Raw genomic sequence first — 19,112 nt, forward strand, 5'->3', positions numbered from 1 at the left:
CAGGGACTTTGCACACCATCTCTGCACTCAGTGCAGACGTGGACCCACAGGAGAATGACCGCTCCCCTCCATGGCCTGGGGGCCAGCACCTTAGCTTGGGGGCTCAGGAGCAGCCCTGCAGGAGAAGCAGGAAGGAGCTACCCCCCCAGAATCTGAAGACCTTCCCAGGGTTTCCTGAGTATCAGCTACCCCCATACTGAGAGCCCCACACCAACCTCCTGAGGAAATGGCGACATCCTGGTGGGTCCAGGCACTTGAATGAGACTTCCGGCACAGAGCCAGCTCCATCTTTTATTTACCCATCAAGGAGCCACAGGGACATCCCTGGTAGCTTCAGAAGATCTAAAGCCCAGGGCCTAGAACAGGCTCTGGGGACCACTGTTTCGGGACCACAGGTGATTAATACTAGAGGCCTTTAGCTCTCCCGGGGATCTCTAGGGGGGCGTGTCTATGGTCCTGACCCCACCCAGGGTCAGGATCTGCCACCTTCACCATGATGTCATACCTCAGTGCCTGTCCCCTTCTCCAGACATAACCAAAGCTGAGATTTTCTTCCTATGGGACATCTGTGAGCTCCATGCTCTCCCAAACCACATGACCTTGGCCTAGAGTCCCTCTGAGGCCAACCACATCAAGGTGCGCCACCTGAGAGCCCCGTTCCTCAAGCCTCCAGCCCTGGCACCGCCATGCAGTCATCCTGTCCCATGACCATTATCAGTCAGTCATGTGTCCACCAGGACACGCTGCCCTGGAGCAGGGAGCCTGTCACCCGTGTCTGCCATCTTGGGGCCCACAGTCAACAATAGCACAGAACTCTGGAGGGTCTTCTCTGGCCCCCAGGCTAGAAGGGCCTGAGAAACCAAAGAGAGAGACAGAGGACAACCTCATCAGATCCTCCTACAGGTCATGCGGCCAAGCTCTGGGGTCCTTCACCCACCCCACCATGCTCAGCCCCATCGCTTACTGCCTGCTTCCTCAGCCACAGCTCTCCAACACTGAGCCTAGCATGACCAAACCCCCGACCAGCCCACTCCCCACTCCCCCGACAGACACGGCATGAGTGGACAGGGAAGCGCCATATGAATCTGAGTCTTCTTCATTACCCTGCCCTCCGACAACACCAAGAAGCTGGAGGAGGGTGAGATGTGGCCCTGAGTTGAGGCAGGGGTGGTTGGCAGCACCTGCAAACCGCTTGAGAGAAACTCAGGGATTCACCAGAGCTCTGGGTCTGCCCTCCACCAGTCCCTGCTCCCAGCACACAGTGCCCTGCTGGCTCCCCAACCCACCACACCACGGGGGCTCATGTTTTCTTGTGACCCGGCAGGTCTCACTTCTGATCTGCCTCTGGCTGTTAGGACTGAGGTCGTACGGATGGTTTGCTTGCTGTCCACACCGTCACGAACCAGCTGCTCTCCAGATACATTTGGGAGTATGTGGCTTCTCTCCTCCATGGGTGTCCAGCACCCCCACAGGCCTGGAGGCTCCCCCGGGGACAGGGACAGCACTGTCCCCTTCAGTCTAGAATCTGAGGATGGATTTGGCATCTTCTCGTGGTACAGAGCTCTGAAGGGACGTGGGTGAGAATACTCAGGGCCAGGCCAATGGAGTCCACAGGCCAGCCTACAGCAGGACTCGTACAGCATGGCCTCCCCCAGCCTTCTTCCTCCTCTCAGTCCTTCCAGGGTTTTCCAAGGATCCCACAGGCCCTGTCTTCTTTGACAGTCTGAGCTAAACTCAGTTGGGTACGCGTGGCATGCTCTGCCCATAGGGCCCAGCCCGGAAGTCGGCCTCAGTGAACAGCCAGTGAGGATCCTGCACTTCAGACAAGCACTCTGTTCCTTCTGGTACAACCTCAGTTCTCTGTGCCCCCCACTCCAGAGCAATCAGCCCCAGGTCCCAGGTGGGAAGCCCCAGCTCAGAGGGCTCGGGGGCCTTGGGACCTGGGGCTGCTCTGTGACTCGGTGCTATCACAGGCACTAGAAGATGGACCCAGACACTCTCCACAGGCCGGAGCTGTATCCCAGCCTCACCTCCCGCAGGCTGTGCTCAGCTGGGGGCTCACCCAAGCAGGGCTTAGCCCTCCTCTCCCATCCATCCCTTCTGGCTTTTATACCCCCTTCTTGGAGACATGGTCTGTGAAGGATTGGCAATCTCTGCAGACGGGCAGGGGTCCTAGCCCAGAAAGGAGAAGGTAGCAGTTTCCCAGCTGGTGAGCATGAAGCACAGAGTGTGGGAACAAGGAGCCGGAGGAGGAAAGGTGAAGCATTCAGGGATGGTCACCAACCTGGCTCAACCACGTGGACAGGGACCAGGTGTGAAAAGCTGGGTCTCAGGGGCTGGACAGGCATCTGAGCTTGGAGGGGCCCAAGTGCAGGAGAACTTGCAAGAAACACCAGTCATGGATGCCCAGAGGGCAAGAGTGGAGAGATGTTTGAGCAGCTAAGCCAGAAGCTAGAAACCCTGGTCGAAGGCACTGGGGGCTGTGATTTAATGATTTATAAGAAACACATATTCGGTCATTCAGGTGACCAAACTATATTTCTCAGAAATATTGGGTCTTCTTCCACAGTTCCTGAAAACACTTCAGCGCCATAAAGGTAAAATGGGTGTCTTGTTATTAACGAAGGTGACTTTTGGACCCCACGGAAGGGTAGGAGCTGGTTGCCAGGAGGACCAACCATGTGATTAGAGGGTTGGAACTTTCAATCCCATCCCTCCCAACCTCTGGGGAAGAGAGAGGGGCTGGAGGTTGCATCAGCCAATGGCCAATGACTTAGTCAATCATGACTATAATGAAGTCTCCATTAAAGACTCATGTTTTTGGGTCTCTTTTTTCAGAGAGTTTCCATGCTGAGGGAACTAGAATGCTTCCATGTGCCACTGAACAGGGCCCCAAGCTCCACAAGGACAGAAGTTCCTTTGTTCAGGACCTTGCCCTATGTATCTCTTCCTCTGGCTGTTGATTCATATGCTTTATTATATCTTTTTAATAAACTGGTAAATGTTAGTAAGTGTTTCTCAGATCCCTGACAAAGTATCTTCTAAGTGGTAAGAGCTATCAAGGTGTCTTTTGTTGTGCTAATGAGGTGACTTCGGAAATCACCTAAGGATGGCATCTGGTTGCTAGTGGAGCCAACCTTGAGGTTAGAGGGTTGTAGAACTTTCAGCCCCCACCACCTCCAGGGAGGAGATCCAGGCTGGAGATGGAGTTCAATTGCCAATGAAGCCTCCATAAATCCCCAAAGGACAGGGATTGGAGAGCTTCCGCGTTGGATAATAACCAGTAATCTGGTAAGTAGAATGTTTTTCTGAGTCCTGTGAGCCACTCTAGCAAGTTAATCAAACCCAAGGAGGGGGTCACAGGAACATCCGATCTAGAGCCGGTTGGTCAGAAGCACAGGGGAACCTGGACTTGGGACTGGCATCGGAAGGGGAAGAGGAAGGGGAGGGGGCTGTGATTTAATGATCTATAAGAAACACATATTCGGTCATTCAGGTGACCAAACTATATTTGGTCTTGTAGGACTGAGCCCTTAACCCAGAGCTGTCCCTGGATAGGCAGTGTCAGAATTGAGCTGAGTTATAGGATGCCCAGCTGGGGTCAGAGAATTGCTTGGTGGTGTGGGGGGCAAAACTGGAAATTGGTGCTAGAACCCTTAGATTGCATGAGTAGACTGGAGAACTCGGGGGGACGACAAGGGGATTCAGAAGGTGATGGAGACAGGCTCCGTGATGCTGGAGCTCACTGAGAGGACCCGCCCACCAGCCGACCCATGACAAACCCAGGCAATCAGAGGCTCTTCACCCCCTCCACTCTCCATGGAATGTAAGCTCTGCTTGGCCTCCTTGCTCCCAGAGGTTGCTCCAGGCAGAGTCTTGAGCTAGTGACATGGTGTTGAGACTATCTGGATGGTATACGTGACTGAACCCAGTTAAGCGCTCTATATAAACTTTTAAGATGTGGTAGATGGGTGCAGAGATCTACTCATCTCGCTGCCACCCCAGACATGCCTCCTAAGTAAGTCCCCTAGCTTACTAACCCTGCCACCTCCCAGTCTGGAGTGGCTTGCCTCTTTCTTGGGTCCCTCCCTGCCTTCCATGTCAGGGCACTGGTTCCAGATTTCACCTGGGAAGCCCCTGAAGAACTTACAAACTCACAAGTGATCACCACACTAAACCAGAATGTTCTGCCAGTGAGCACCGTCTGAGAAAGGGATGGATTCTCCTGGGAAGTAACCTCTCTCCATCAGGGAAGCATCCAGCCACCACTAGCCTAAGATGCCTCAGGAGGAAATTCCAGCATGAGAAAGGCAGTGGACCAGGAGTCCAAGTCGCTCCCACCACTGAGAGTTTAGGAGATGTGCCACCCTCCGACTTGTCCCCATTTGGACATGGATTCACTGTGTGACTTCAGTCAGTCACTCTCTTTCTCCAGCTCTCAGTACCCAGTCGTGGTTCCTTTCAGAGTTCTGCCAGATTTGCCACTTCCTGACTCACCAAGCCAGCCAAGGTTGTACACCCTCACACACACATACACACACACAAGGTAGCCCCACTCAAAGAGACCCCAGCCCAGAATCCCCAGGGCCCCACCAGGAGGAAGTATTTCCAAATGGATAGTCCCCCAGTGCCTCCTGGGAGGTGGAGCTGACCCAGAGGGAACATCAGGAGTTCTACTGACCAGGAAGAAAGAACCCTGCAGGGTATATTTAGCTCCCTAAAAATAACGGGAAGCCAGAGATGAGGGCTGGGAATTGTCTGCGAGGACTGGAAGAGCACTGGAAAGGCTGGGGGAGGGGCAGGAAGGACAATGGAGGAAAGGAAGAGGGTCTGACATGTTCTGGTGGGCAGGGGAGGGGGATGTCTGTCTCCCTTCCCTTGTGATCTGCCACCCAGATGACTCAGATATTCCAGATCTGGAGATGGGGCGGGGAGGTAAGGGAGGGCTACCGAGGAGATTGGGGGAGCCATCACCAAAGCTGCCCAGGAAGCTTGGGGAGTCATCAGGTTCCTAGTAAAGAACCAATCCCTGGGGGCGCCTGGGTGGCTCAGTCGTTAAGCGTCTGCCTTCGGCTCAGGTCATGATCCCAGGGTCCTGGGATCGAGCCCCGCATCGGGCTCCCTGCTCCGCAGGAAGCCTGCTTCTCCCTCTCCCACTCCCCCTGCTTGTGTTCCCTCTCTCGCTGTCTCTCTCTGTCAAATAAATAAATAAAATCTTAAAAAAAAAAAAAAAAGAACCAATCCCTGGAGGTGACCATGCCTCCCTCCAGGGCAGGAGGGGACCCAGGGGCAGGCCAAGCTGGTGTGAGGCAAGGCTGACTTGAGCCCCACAGAAGGGCCAGGGCTCCCTCCTGTCCCCTTCCTGTCCCTTTCATGCCAATCCCTCTCCCTGGCACCCTGAGCTCTGGCCACGGGGGGCCAGGCCTGGTCGCTGGCAGATGGACTATGACACGCCACTGGCATCAGAAAGGCAAGGCCTCAGACCAGACACTAGCCTGATGCAAAGGCCCAGTGGGCACTTACCCCCGTGGGCTGCTTCTTGGTGTCCAGCAGGGGGGCATTGAAGCTGGCAGACAGACTGGGGGTGGCAAGAACCTCCCGGAGTGGGACTTGGGCTTCCCCCAAGAACCTAAGTAGAGAGAAAAGTAGAATGTAGAGAACTAGCCTAATGTGCCTGGCTCTTCTTCCAACATACCACCCCCCCACCACCACCACCTTACCATACAAACACCCTGCAGACAAAACTGATCCGCCTCGAACACCACAGTCCCTTAGAACCTCTCAAGGCTCCCTAGCCCCCTGCCCCCAGTCACCCCATGCATCATCCCTGGAGGGCCAGGCTCCCCCCTCCCTGCACAAGGATGAGAGACACCTTCCCTTCTCCCAAGGTCAGATTTCTGCCTCTCCCCAGAGGCCCAGCCCCACCACCCCTGTCCGCCTGGATACTCCCATTGAAGGCCTGCCTTGCCCATCAGACCTCAGCAATCCACCGGTCTCCTGAAAGCAGGGGGACCCCTGCAGAGGGACCCCACCACCACACCTGCTTGCTCTGCAGCTGCAGTAACCCATCTGACCCACGTCGACACAGGCCGTCTATCTTGGGTTCCCAAGGCTCGGCCAGCAATGGTCATAAATAAAAAACAGTCTTTCTTGTCTTCAGGGACAGGGAAAAAAGCAAACTGGGGAAGGGCAGACATGCCCCACTCCCAAGAGAGGTCAGGGACTATCACAGCACATACACATAAGGCAGAATCTCCGAGTGAGGAGTGGGGCCCCATAAACGAATGGGCTCTTAGGAAAGAGTAGGTCACTGAGTGATGACCAGTTAAGGGACCCTTCCAAAGAGTGCCAAGGAAAAAGTTTGTGGTCCCTGCTAAGAAATGGGCAAATTGCATCCGATGTGGAGCATGATCTCATGATCACTACCTGAGCCAAAACCAAGAGTCGAACATTTAACCAACTGAGCCACCCAGATGCCCCTAAATAGCTGATTTTAACACTGGCTGCTCACAATGAGAGATCACCTCACATTCATGAGGATGGCTACTAGCCAAAAAACAGAAAACAACAGAAGTTGGTTAAGGATGTGGAGAAATTGGAATCCTTGTGCTCTGTTGACGGGCATGGAAAAAAGGGAATGCAAAAATGGATCAAACCATATAATCTAGCAGTTCCACTTCTGGGTATATACTCAAAAGAACTGGGGTGCCTGGGTGGCTCAGTCATTAAGCGTCTGCCTTCGGCTCAGGTCATGATCCCAGGGTCCTGGGATTGAGCCCCTCATGGGGCTCCCTGCTCTGCGGGAAGCCTGCTTCTCCCTCTCCCACTCCCCCTGCTTGTGTTCCCTCTCTCGCTGTGTCTCTCTCTGTCAAATAAATAAATACAACCTTAAAAAAAAAAAAAAGAATTGAAACCAGAGACTTGAAGAGATATTTGTACACCCCCGTTCATAACAGCATTATTCACAATCACCAAAAAATAAAAGCAACACAAGTGTCTATCAACAGATGAATGGATAATAAACAAATGAATGGATAAATAAAATGCAATAAAAAATTAAAATAAAAATTAATTAAAATATATTAAATAAAAACATGCATACAATGAAATATTACTTAGCCTTAAAAAAGAATGAAGTTCTGACACATGCTACAACATGGATGAACCTTGGAGACATGATGCTGAGTGAAATAAGACAGACACAAAAGGACGAATACTGTATGATTCCACGTATATGAGGTTCCTAAAATAAGCAAGTTCATGAAGAAAGTAAAACAGAGGTTACCAGGGTCTGGGGGTAGGGGAAATGGGGAGTTATTATTTAGTAGGTAGAGAGTTTCAGTTTGGGAAGATGAAAAAGTTCTGGGGATGGACGGTGGTGATGGTTGCACAACAGTGTGAATGTGCTTAATGCCACTGAGCTGTACATTTAGAATAGTTGAAATGGTAAGTTCTGTTATGTATATTTTACCACGATAAAAACAACCAATTAATAGCTGCTTATTAATTATTAATTAATTATTAATAGCCACTCAGTAAAATCACTTGAGCTCCATTCTTCTTGGAACCGGCGGACTCTTGGTCACCTTACAGGTTCCCTTGCTAGCGAGGCAGTAGCCTGGTGTGTGCTGAATTTCGAAACATTTTTCTAACATTTCTTTAAAGAAAGGGCTAAAGCGAGAGACTTTCACTCACATTCATGCCTCATGATGCTAGAAAATTCCACATCTTCTAGAATTTGGACTGGTGTGTGCTATATTCCTTTGCGGCATGGAGCAGGCTTGTAGCACAGCTTACTAAGCAGGGGCTCCTGGAGGGTCTCCGTCCCAGGGTCAGCGTGGGGAAGGCACCTGCCACCAGTGTGTTGACTGTAGTGTCCTCAGTGTCACCAGGTAGCTCCCAAGACCTGACCTTTACTGCTCAGCTGCTTGTACCCACCGACCTTTGTTCCATGTTTTCCCATTAGCTCTTCTTTCCAGCTTATCTCTTCACTCAGGAAAAAGACCCCACTAGCATAGCATCTCCAGACGGAAACCAAAACTGCCCCTCAAACCCTAATGACTGCCCTGGTGAAGAGCTCTGGCAGCCCAGACCATCCAGACCCCGCGGTGCAGTTCGAGCTTCACTCCCCATTGACACCTGCGCCGACGGACCACGGAGGGACCCATGGAGTGACGGACAGTTACCTTTACCTCACGCTAATATTAAATCCCCGCCCAAGTCGGAACACAAGCCTCATTTACCTAACATACAATGTTAGGCATGTTTCCTTAAGGCGCACGACCGACCTCATGCCCCTCTCCACATAGATGACAAGCCTCCCCTACCTAAATATTTTAAATAAAAGGAACCCACTCACCCCTTGCTAGGGGAGTCACGGCTTTGGAAGTTATTCCCCGCGATCTTACTTGAGGCAAATAAAGTTTCCTTCGTGTAACAGCTCCAGCTGGGGTAGTTTCTATCTGTGACTCACCGAGGAGCAAACTCATGTTAGTGAGTTGGGGTTACATCAGGACCCAGGCATCGCCAAAAAGACAAGACCGTCGGTGTAAAAGACCCGTGAATCCATGCCACATTGACAATCGGAGTCCCCCGTCCTTAAGGGGAAAAGTGGGGCGGCAGAGCAGAGGGACTGGCTCCAGCAGGCGGACGACAGAGCCTGCCCTCGAACTCGGGTCCTCCGATTCCCCGAGGGATCGCCCGGGGGAGCGGAAGGCAGAGCGGGCAGTAGGAGCTGAGACGGGGGGGTGCAGTCATACTGCTGGCGCTCCAGCTCGGGAGCAGGGACGCTGCCCTCTGCGGCCTCGCTTTCTGGCCCAGGGCCGCGGGCCCTTGGCCCCCCGGAGAATTCCCGGAAGTGGGGCGGGAACAATGGGAGGAAATGCAACGGGAAGGTCGGCCCCACCCCTGTCAGCCCAGGCACCTCCGGAGGCTGGGAGACCTGGGCCAGGAGGGACCGCTTGTTATTTCCTCCCTTAACGTCTTGCCTTGCGGGACCTTGAAATGCCCCTACCTCCCACCCCTGCCACAGGCCTTGGGACCAGTCCTTTGGAGGAGCTGGGTGGCCGTCACAAGCCCCCACGCCCCTAGGAGAGAGGCTGGAGGCCGCACAGCAGGCTGGCTGTCCCCAAGCCTAAGGAGCAGGCAGCCCCAGAGTGGGCCCACAGAATTGCTCTGGGAGGCTAGACTGGGTTGGCCCGGCTCTCTGGGGAGGTGGGATGGGCCTGACGCTTGATCACAGGAAACCCCATGGCCACTCTTCATTCATTCTTTCAGGGTGGATGGAGGAGAGGTGGCGTTATTCAGGCAGCCTCGGAGGGGGAGGGCCCAGACGTTCAGGGAGACCCACCGCATCCAGAGATCAAGAGGAAGGCACAGACCCTAGGGCCCAGGGGCCTACACGAACCAGCGATGCCCCACGCTCAGTGGCAGTGGGTGGCACCAACCAGTGGCCACTTGTGGCAGGCAGGATTCAGTAAGGGTCAAAGGAGGGGCCTGGGGGTCCTGCACAGGCCGGGTCAGCGCTGGCTCTGAGTGTTTGCAGAGCCTGGCAGGGGAGAAGGAACCGGCCCCCCCCCCCCCCCCCGTGGGCCTTGGCCCCACCCCCTGCAGCCTACAGTAGGAAAATGTCACTGCTTCCCCAGCCTTCCCAGACCAGCCACCCCTGTCGGCAGCGTTGTGTTCTGGACCAGTGGAACGTGGGCGCGGGGGAAATGTTGAAGCTGAAATCCCAGCTGCCATCCCACAGACTGAGAGGGAGGTCAGGAGCTGGTGTGGAGGAGGGAAGAGAGGTCCAGTTCACACATTGACAAGGCACACATTTTTCCTCCATGGATAAAGATCTGGCTCCCAGACTCATCACCCAGTAGGGCTACTGTCCTGTCAGAGATGGGAGAAATGCTCTGGGGTAGCGGCCTCCAAATCTGAGCCATAAGTGGGAGGCTATAAATGAAAGTGGCCAAGGAAGTTTATTTTAATGAAGCACAAAGAAATCTAAACAATTTTATTTCAAAACATTGGGACTTTTTTACAATATTGTTTATAAGAACAAAATACAGGAGGCAAACCCAAATGTCCACCCTAGAAGGTGCGTGAATAACGGACAGAACAGCCATATGATGGAATACTGCACAACTATGCAAATAATGGGGAGTACACCCTAGACTTATATATGGAAAAGCTTCAAGATACGCTGTGAAGTGATAAACACAGAGTACAAGAGTGTATACACAGGCGCCCTGGTGGCTCAGTCGGGTAAATGTCTGCCTTCGGCTCAGGTCATGATCCCAGGGTCCTGGGATCGAGCCCCGTGTCCCTCAGTGGGGAGTCTGCTTCTCCCTCTCCCTCTGCCTGCTACTCCCCCTGCTTGTGCTCTCTCCTCTCTCTCTGTCTCTTTCAAAAAAATAAATAAAATCTTAAAAAAAAAAAGAGTGCTCACTTGCTCTCTAAATAAATAAATAAAATCTTTTAAAAAAGATACTATTTGGTCAACTTGATAGGACAGAATACGAATGGTGAATTAGGTGGAAGTCTGGCAGCCGTGTTAAGTTTACTGAAGTTGATAATGACACTGTGATTATGTAAAAGACTATCCCTATTCTTAGGAAATATTTAGGGATTTTTCCTAAATAAGTATTTAGGGATAAAAGGCCATGACAACTATAACTTACCCTCAAATAGGAGAGAGGGGCAAAGAAGGAAGAAAAGGGGAAGGAGGGAGAGGAGAGGCACTAATATAAAGCAAATGTGGTAGAATGTTAATCAGTGATTGTGAGTAAAGAGTGTAAGGAATGTTCTTTGTTCTATTTTGGCAACTTTTCTGTAAGTTCGAAATTATTTCTTTAAAAAGCTCCAGAAGTATTTCCATGCGTCAGTTTCTCCTTCTTTACCTTCTAAACTAAGACAAGGACATGTCAACTAAAAATACGTATATGACAACGCAAACCCATTCATCACTGACTCAGCAGTACCTTCCCCTCACTCGAGTCAATGAATCAGGCATGATGGGAAAGTCAGCGAGCCCCTGGCTGGCAGGACACACACACACACACACACACACACACACACACACACACACACACACACACACACACACACACACACACAGACTTGTGTGCACTCAGGGAAGATTTAAGATCCCTGGGAGGAGACAGCCATGAGCTGTGGCACCCCCAAGCCCTCAGCCATGTGTGCCTGGCAGTGAGGGGCAGGAAATGAGGGACAGCCGGACAGTCCCACCCCCTGAGCCCGCCTGGCCTCTGGCAGCCTTCCCGGGGCCGTATCTGATTCCCCAGGGGCTGCCCAAGGGTAACTAAACAGTTTTCCACTTCAATCCAGAGAAAGACAAAAGAAAAACTATTCTGAAACCCAGGGGTGTCCTGGAGAGAATTCAGGACAAAATATAAAAATCCTTGGAAAATCAGGGTACGGTCAACACTTCCGCGCATGCTGAGAACAATGACATGGTGAACTGTAAATGTTCCTGCCTCCCAAATATTCCAGAAGGGGGGGCCTGCAAACTGGCCTACTGAAACCCAGAGGCTGAACTTAGGCCTACTTTCCCCAACTTCTAGCAACAGCAAACAATCACTCTGCCTTTTTAAAGATTTTATTTATTTTTTGACAGAGAAAGAGACAGCGAGAGAGGGAACACGAGCAGGGGGAGTGGAAGAAGGAGAAGCAGGCTTCCCGCGGAGCAGGGAGCCCAATGCGGGGCTCGATCCCAGGACCCTGGGACCGTGACCTGAGCCGAAGGCAGACGCTTAACGACTGAGCCACCCAGGTGCCCCCACTCTGTCTTTTTAAATGTCTAAGTGCACACACACACACAGCTGGGTGAGTGTCTATTCCTATGTGGGAATAACATTTGTCAGCAGAGAGAAAATATCCTTCACACATAAAACAGACCGAGAGTTCATATTCCTGATAGGATCCCAAACACACAAACTGGGGTGCCTGGGTGGCTCAGTCGTTAAGCGTCTGCCTTCAGCTCAGGTCACGGTCCCAGGGTCCTGGGATCAAGCCCCACATCGGGCTCCCTGCTCGGCGGGAAGCCTGCTTCTCCCTCCCCCACTCCCCCTGCTTGTGTTCCCTCTCTCGCTGTGCCTCTCTCTGTCAAATAAATAAAATCTTAAAAAAAAAAGAACCAAACATACAAACTGCTATGAATTAGTAAGAAAAAAACAAGCAACTCAAAATATAAGGATAGGCAATTGACAAAAGAAGAAATACAAATGGGCGATAAAACACACAAAAAGATGCCCAACTTCACAAGTAGTCAAGAAAACACAGTTGAGGGGCACCTGACTGGCCCGGTCAGTAGAGCACGCACTCCTGATCTCCGGGTTGTAAGTCTGAGCCCCACGTTGGGTGGAGAGATTACTTAAAAATAAAATCTTAAAGGGGCAACCTGGGTGGCTCAGTCGTTAAGCGTCTGCCTTCGGCTCAGGCAATGATCCCAGGGTCCTGGGATCGAGCCCCGCATCAGGCTCCCTGCTCAGAGGGGAACCTGCTTCTCCCTCTCCCTCTGCCCCTCCCTCCACTCAGGCTCTCTCTCACTCACTCTCTCAAATAAATAAAAATAAAATCTTTTAAAAAAAGAAAACATGGTTTATAAGATACTCTTCTCCCCCCACCATGACACTAAGAAAAATAAAAAATTGACAGGCACCTTTTTACACTGTTGGTGGACAAATATTAGGACACGTTTCTGAAAAGTAATTTGGCAGAATCTATGAAAATGTTATATGCTCATATCCTTTGATCTAATAATCACACTTCTATGGACCTATTTTAAAGAAAAAAAATAGTATAAGGACATGAAAACATTTGGATAAAGATATCCGCTGAGGGCGCCTGGGTGGCTCAGTCGTTAAGCGTCTGCCTTCGGCTCAGGTCATGATCCCAGGGTCCTGGGATCGAGTCCCACATCAGGCTCCCTGCTCAGCTGGAGACCTGCTTCTCCCTCTCCCACTCCCCCTGCTTGTGTTCCTGCTCTCGCTGTGTCTCTCTGTCAAATAAATAAGTAAAATCTTTAAAAAAAAAAAAAAAAAAGATATTCGCTGAAGGGGCCAAAAAGAAATTAGATAGAAATTGAATCCCAGTCAGTAAGGGCAAGTTGGGATAAATTATGGGGCACCCACTCTGTGAAATACCGCACAACCATTTAAAATGGGGTTGATCCAGGCGCCTGGGTGGCTCAGTTAAGTGTCTATGTTTGGCTCAGGTCATGATTTCGGGGTCCAGGGATCGAATCCCTCATCAGGTTCCCTGCTCAGCAGGGAGTCTGCTTCTCCCTCTGCCTCTCCCCTTGCTTGTGTTCTCTCTCTCTCTCTCAAATAAAAAAAAATTAAACCATTAATTAATTAATTAATAAGGGGGCTGATCAATCCACACTAACCTCAGAAAGGGTCCATGATGGTATAGACTATGTACAGCACGATTCCAGTTTTACTTAAGTGCACGCATACACATTTTGTAAGCAGATGCTTGCATGCACAGACTGAGGAAAAATTGAGAAAGATACGCACCAAATTGTCAACAATGGACACACTGGAGGGAAAGGAAAAGAAGCAGCAGATGGGGAAAGGGTGGGAAAACCTGCACTTCCTCCTTTATAACTTTTTAAGAATGGAGGTTACTTTTCCTTGTTAAAAAAACACTTATAATTTGTATATTCTTATGGTTTGTTTTTGTTTTTTTTTTTAGTTTTTTAAATAAAAGAATGTGTGTGCACATAGGTGTGCGGCTTGTTGTTGCACATTCCGGTACGGTCATGTGCCCACATGGGGCCTGTGGTGCTATGCTCACAGTTGGTGTGATTTGTGTATGTGTGTCTCTATGGATCCAACAGTCCCTACGTACTAAACACCTTCAATGTGCCAAGCACTGAGTAGGCGTCTGACACCCACACATTATCTCACACAAGCTTCATGACAACCATGCAACGTAGGTACTGTTATGGCCATTATCCAGATGGGGAAACGGGTTCAGAGAAATCCAGGTTGCAGCATCAGGATGAGGCTCACTTCTGAGAGGGGGGATCCCTGAAAGCAGCCTTTGACCCTCATTCCCGTGCCACCATCCCTGCCCTCTCGGCTCTGTAGACAGCTGGAGAACTGAGGCCACCCGCTCCCGCCGGGATGGAACCCCTGGACCACACCAACATACCCCCAACACCATCCGGCCAGGCCCCTCCCCTAGGCACCTCTGCCTGGGCCTGTGCATTCCTGCACAGGGCTCCCCTTGTTAAGGACGAAGACTCTGGCTCAGCTCCTTCTGAGAAAGCCCCACATTCCTCAATACATTAAGCCTGTTGTCCCAGGAGGCACCAGGATACCCCCACCCCCACCCTGAGGGCACCAATGCCTACTCCCAGCTCAGAGGCAGCCCTACAAGCGATCCTCACCGAAGTCAGGAAGACCACCATCCCCAAAATATCTCCTCAAAGCCTATCATGGTGTCTGCCGCTCACCATTCACATTCCCTTGGTGGTCTAAACAGAGTCTGGCATCGACAGCATGGTCCCCCAGGCTCCTAGAAGGGCAAAATATTAAGCCATCGGCTGCCATCAACACTTCAGTATGAATTAGTCCCTTTTCAAACCATTGCTGGCTGAGAGAGGGCTGTGCTGGGAAAAGGCTGAGTCAGTGGGAAACGAAGCAAGTGGAGCCGCAGGAGAGCAGCCCAAGAGAGATCTGGAAAGAGAATGTGCCAAAAGGAACTGCCATTCAGGGAGCAGCCTCTCCATGGCAGTTCCCTGAGATGCCCTTGTGCAACTGATGCAACGCTCCCCCGAGGAGGAAGAAACAGAGGCTCAGGGAGCTTCGCTGAGACTAGGCCCCGGTGCCCCCCGAAGTCCACACTCATTCCACGGGGGCAGGTTGTCAAGCCCTGTGTGACAGCTGCAAGAGGAAGGAGGAGACGCCTGGATGGCTCAGTGGGATGAGCGTTCGGCTCGGGTCGTGATCTTGGATCATGATTTCGGGGTTGTGGGATCGAGCCCCCCCCATCCATCTGCTTGAGATTCTCTCCCTCAACCCCTCCCCCAACTAGCATGGGCTCTCCCTCTTTAAAATAAATAAGTAAATAAAACTTAAAAAAAAAAAGAGGAAGAAGAAGGAGCAGGCATTCAGAGAGTTTCCCAAACTGCCTCCTGGGCCCCCAGCCAGTTGTAGGTACCATGATGAATGACCCGCATCACGGGAAAGCAAGGGCAGGCAAGACTCTGGGTGAGGTTGAGGGACTCCTTAATGCTGCACCTTATAGAGTCACCAGGTCACTAAGAGGTTCCAAGTATTCCAAAGAAATCACCACTACAAACATGAACTACTGTGAACAGGCTTTTTTAAGGCAACATGCCTCCTGACCAATTCCTGGTGTAAAGTTCGGGGTCCTTCTATACTGCTTGTTTAAAGGGAGGTGGGGGGACGCCTGGGTGGCTCAGTCGGTTAAGCATCTGCCTTCAGCTCGGGTCATGATCCCAGGGTCCTGGGATCGAGTCCCAAATCGAGCTCCTTGCTCAGCAGGGAGCCTCCTTCTCCCTCTCCCTCTGCCTCTCCCCCTGCTTGTGCGCTCTCTCTGTCTCTGACAAATAAATAAAATCTTTAAAATAAATAAAAATATAAATAAATAAAATAAATGGAGATGGGGTGCACGGTCACCCTTAGAGAGATCAAATACAGAATCCCCTATTAGGTTTACATTTCAGATAAACAACAAATAATTTTTTATTATGAGCATGTCCCATGCAATATTTGGGACAAACTTAACTGGGTGTCCCGAATGTTTCTTTGTTGAATCTGGCCACCCTACCCCAGGCCTGGCCTGGAGCCAGGGAGGAACATTTTGACCCTGGTGTTTTTTGGACAGGTAGATTTTCTGACCCGATGGAGATTTTTGCTTCCATGTGTATGTTTACCAAATATTTAAATAAAAAATACACCTACATTAATTAATTCCCATGGAAAAGGCATTCTCTGGAACAAATTAAATTAACCACATTTAATTTGTTGACATACTTTCTATACAGTGCAATTAACTATTTCTTTTTTCTTCAGTCTTCATTTGTATTTGACTGAAATTACTGTCATTGGTAACAACTATTTTCTGTTTAAATTTCCCAACACAGATTTGGCTCAAAGATTTTTTTTTTTTCTCCCTGTTTTTGGTTCCTATCAGCTCTAGCAAATATAGCTCCTTTCAATTTTGAGTTTTCTCTTATGGAATTATTTCTATTAAGTCCAATTTTCCCTAGGTCAGTGTTTACAATTACCAACAAGATTCCTCATTCCCTTTTTCATTTCCTTCATGATTCTACCATGTGAGGTTTTAGCCATGATTATTTCGTGGTGGTCATGTCCACGAGGAATCACACATGTGCACTATTACAAGAGTGACAGTTTATATTTATTTCCTAGCTAATCCATGAAAAAAATTGAGAGCACTTCCTTGCAGTGGGTGTGTTCGACCTTGGGTGCACACTGGCCACCCCCAGTGATGTCTGCACCCCACTCCAGAGTTTCTTGTTTAATCAATTTGCTGTGCAACCCAGACACTGATCTCTTTTAAAGCTCCCACATCAGGGGGCACCTGGGTGGTTCAGGCTCTTGGTTTCAGTTCAGGTCATGATCTCAGGGTCCTGGAAGGGAGCCTTCATCGGGCTCCCTGCTCATCGGGGAGTCCGCTTGAGGATTCGCTCCCTTTCCCTCTGGCCCTCCCCGCTCACTCTCTCTCTCTCTCTCTCTCTCTCTGTCTCTAAAATAAATAAATAAATCTTTAAATAAAAGTGGGAGGCGCCTGGGTGTCTCAGTCAGTTAAGCGTCTGACTTCAGCTCAGGTCGTGATCTCAGGGTCCTGGGATTGAGCCCTGCGTTGGGCTTCCTGCTCAGTGGAGAGTCTTCTTTCTCTCCCTCTGCCCCTACACCCCACTCGTGCTCTCTTCCTCTCTCTCAAATGAATAAATAAAATCTTAAAAAAAGAGAGAGAGAGAAAACAGCTCCCACGTCATTCTAATATGCAGCCAGGGTTGGAACACCGTTGTAAAATCTAGAGCTATGCTTTCCAACACAGTAGCCACTAGGCACGTTAGCTATTTAAATTTAAATTGATTAAAATTAAATAAAATTTAAGATTCAGCTCCTCAGTTATACCAGCCAACACAGAACATTTCCGTCATCTCAGAAAGTTCTATCTGGAGGCCCAGGTCTAGACCGAGATGAGTGGCTCTCACCCTGGGCTGCCCAGTAGAAATCCCTAATAACCAGGAGTTTGTCACGACACCCGCCAGTCACTGGGATTGGTAAAAGCTGCACGTGATGCTGTCGTGTGGCCTGGATGAGGAACCTCTCGGTGGAATGTCCCAGTGGTCGAAACAGCTGGTAAGGGGTCAGCATCAGCACCCCTGCAGCCTTGCTCTGAGCAGCCCAGAGTAAACAGGGAGTTGTTCCGTGCGGCCTGAGACAGGAGTCCAGGACCTCCCGCCGGGCTTTCCACAGTGTCTCCCACCCATAGGAGTGGAGTTTCCTTATTCCGTGCATTTCAAACCTGGTTTTGTCCACACAAAGTTGGCCCAGCCTGGCAGTTGGCTCTGGGGTCCCTCGGGCTTAGGGTGGGTGGGTGCTAAGCGGCCAGGAGGCAGTCCCCAGCCCCTGTTCCCCTCCTCTGGCATGGAGGGCTCCCCAAGCTCCCACTCAGGGCCAGCAGACCAGTATGGGACACTGAGGCCACTCCAAACTGCCAATGGTCATCAGGGGAAACACAGCAGAGTCAAATGCCACAGAGGCCTTGGGGACAGAGAGGAGAGTGGGGGTGGAGAAGAGCTGGAGGGGACAAAGAAGGGAGGGAGGAGGGAGGAGAAGCAAAGTGCCAGACTTATGAGACAGAGGTGCTGAGGGAGGGGCGGTGAGGAACGAGGGAGCTCTGGGGGACCTGGAGAAACAGATGGAGGCAGAGCGAGGAGGTTAGGTGGAGGGAGAGGAGGCAAGGCAGAGCTAGACCAAGAACTAACGGCAGTGGAGGCTCTGGTCCACCTCAGTTGGAAGAAGCCCAAGGAGGACCCTTTGTGAGCTCACAGCACACAGGCCCAGGAGCCCCAGAAAGGACGGAGGGCTTCGTGATGGCCCTGTAGGTCCTCACTGAAATCCTGAGGTCAGACGACACCAGTCACTGTCACACCTGTCATTTTCCTTCTCGGCTTCCTGACCACAGTGACAATGTGAAAGCAGAAAGTCGGTGTTCTTCCCTTTTTTTTTTTTTTTTTAAGATTTATTTATTTATTTGGGTGGGGGAGGGATAGAGGGAGAGGGAGAGAGTCTTAAGCAGACTCCACGCTGAGCGCGGGGCTCGATCTCATGACCCTGAGCTCACGGACCTGAGCAGAAACCAAGAGTTGGATGCTCAACCGACTGTGCCACCCAGGTGCCCCCAGAGAGTAGATGTCCTATTTAAATTTTTCATTAAACTGAAATCACTGAATTTTTTCCCCTTTCTCTTTCAAAATGTAAAATGTCACTTCCTGGTATATTTCTTACTTTTACCGCTTTGGAATTGTTAGCACTTTTAATCTCGGATTCTCTTCTCACCATCATGTGTAGGATGGAAGTCCCACGAGGTCTGACCGTGGGGGCACACGGCGTGGCCTTGCGTACCCTGCCTCCCCACCCCGGCTCCAGCAGCTTCCCCCTCAGGCCCCTACAGTCAAGCAAACTGCCTCGGAGGCTGCATACCCCACGGGCTGCCATAATGAAGCCACAACTCCATTATTCCCACACATGCCAGCGTGGTCTGGGCAACCTCGGAAATTCTTCAGATATTTATGAATATAAGTTTAAATTTAAATTTAGTTTAATGCAAATTTAATTTTTAATTGCTAGAAATGCAAAAAAAAATTTAAGAATTTATTTATTTGTTTGACAGAGACACAGCGAGAGAGGGAACACAAGCAGGGGGAGTGGGAGAGGGAGAAGCAGGCCCCTCTCGGAGCAGGGAGTCCGATGCGGGGACTCCACCCCAGGACCCCGGGGTCGTGGCCTGAGTGGAAGGCAGACGCTTAACTGACTGAGCCACCCAGGTGCCCCACTAGAAATGCAAAATTAAGAAATGTTTGGAAAACT

The 19,112-nt window shown here is 50.8% G+C and overlaps 1 protein-coding gene across 23 annotated transcripts in view; it reads right to left on the minus strand.

Annotated features, from left to right (window-relative positions):
* DYSF (dysferlin) overlaps nt 1-19,112 on the minus strand; it is a 205,960-nt gene that overhangs the window by 161,463 nt on the left and 25,385 nt on the right. For all 23 annotated transcript variants that reach the window (XM_073897539.1, XM_025868432.2, XM_073897544.1 and 20 more), the window contains one exon: nt 5,524-5,629. In XM_073897539.1, coding sequence (XP_073753640.1) covers nt 5,524-5,629 — 106 coding nt within the window. The remainder of the gene's footprint in view (nt 1-5,523; nt 5,630-19,112) is intronic.

Source organism: Callorhinus ursinus, unplaced genomic scaffold (assembly GCF_003265705.2).
Source record: "Callorhinus ursinus isolate GAN/ISIS: 27379988/994484 unplaced genomic scaffold, GSC_fseal_2.0 scaffold10, whole genome shotgun sequence".
Taxonomy (NCBI): Eukaryota; Metazoa; Chordata; class Mammalia; order Carnivora; family Otariidae; genus Callorhinus; species Callorhinus ursinus.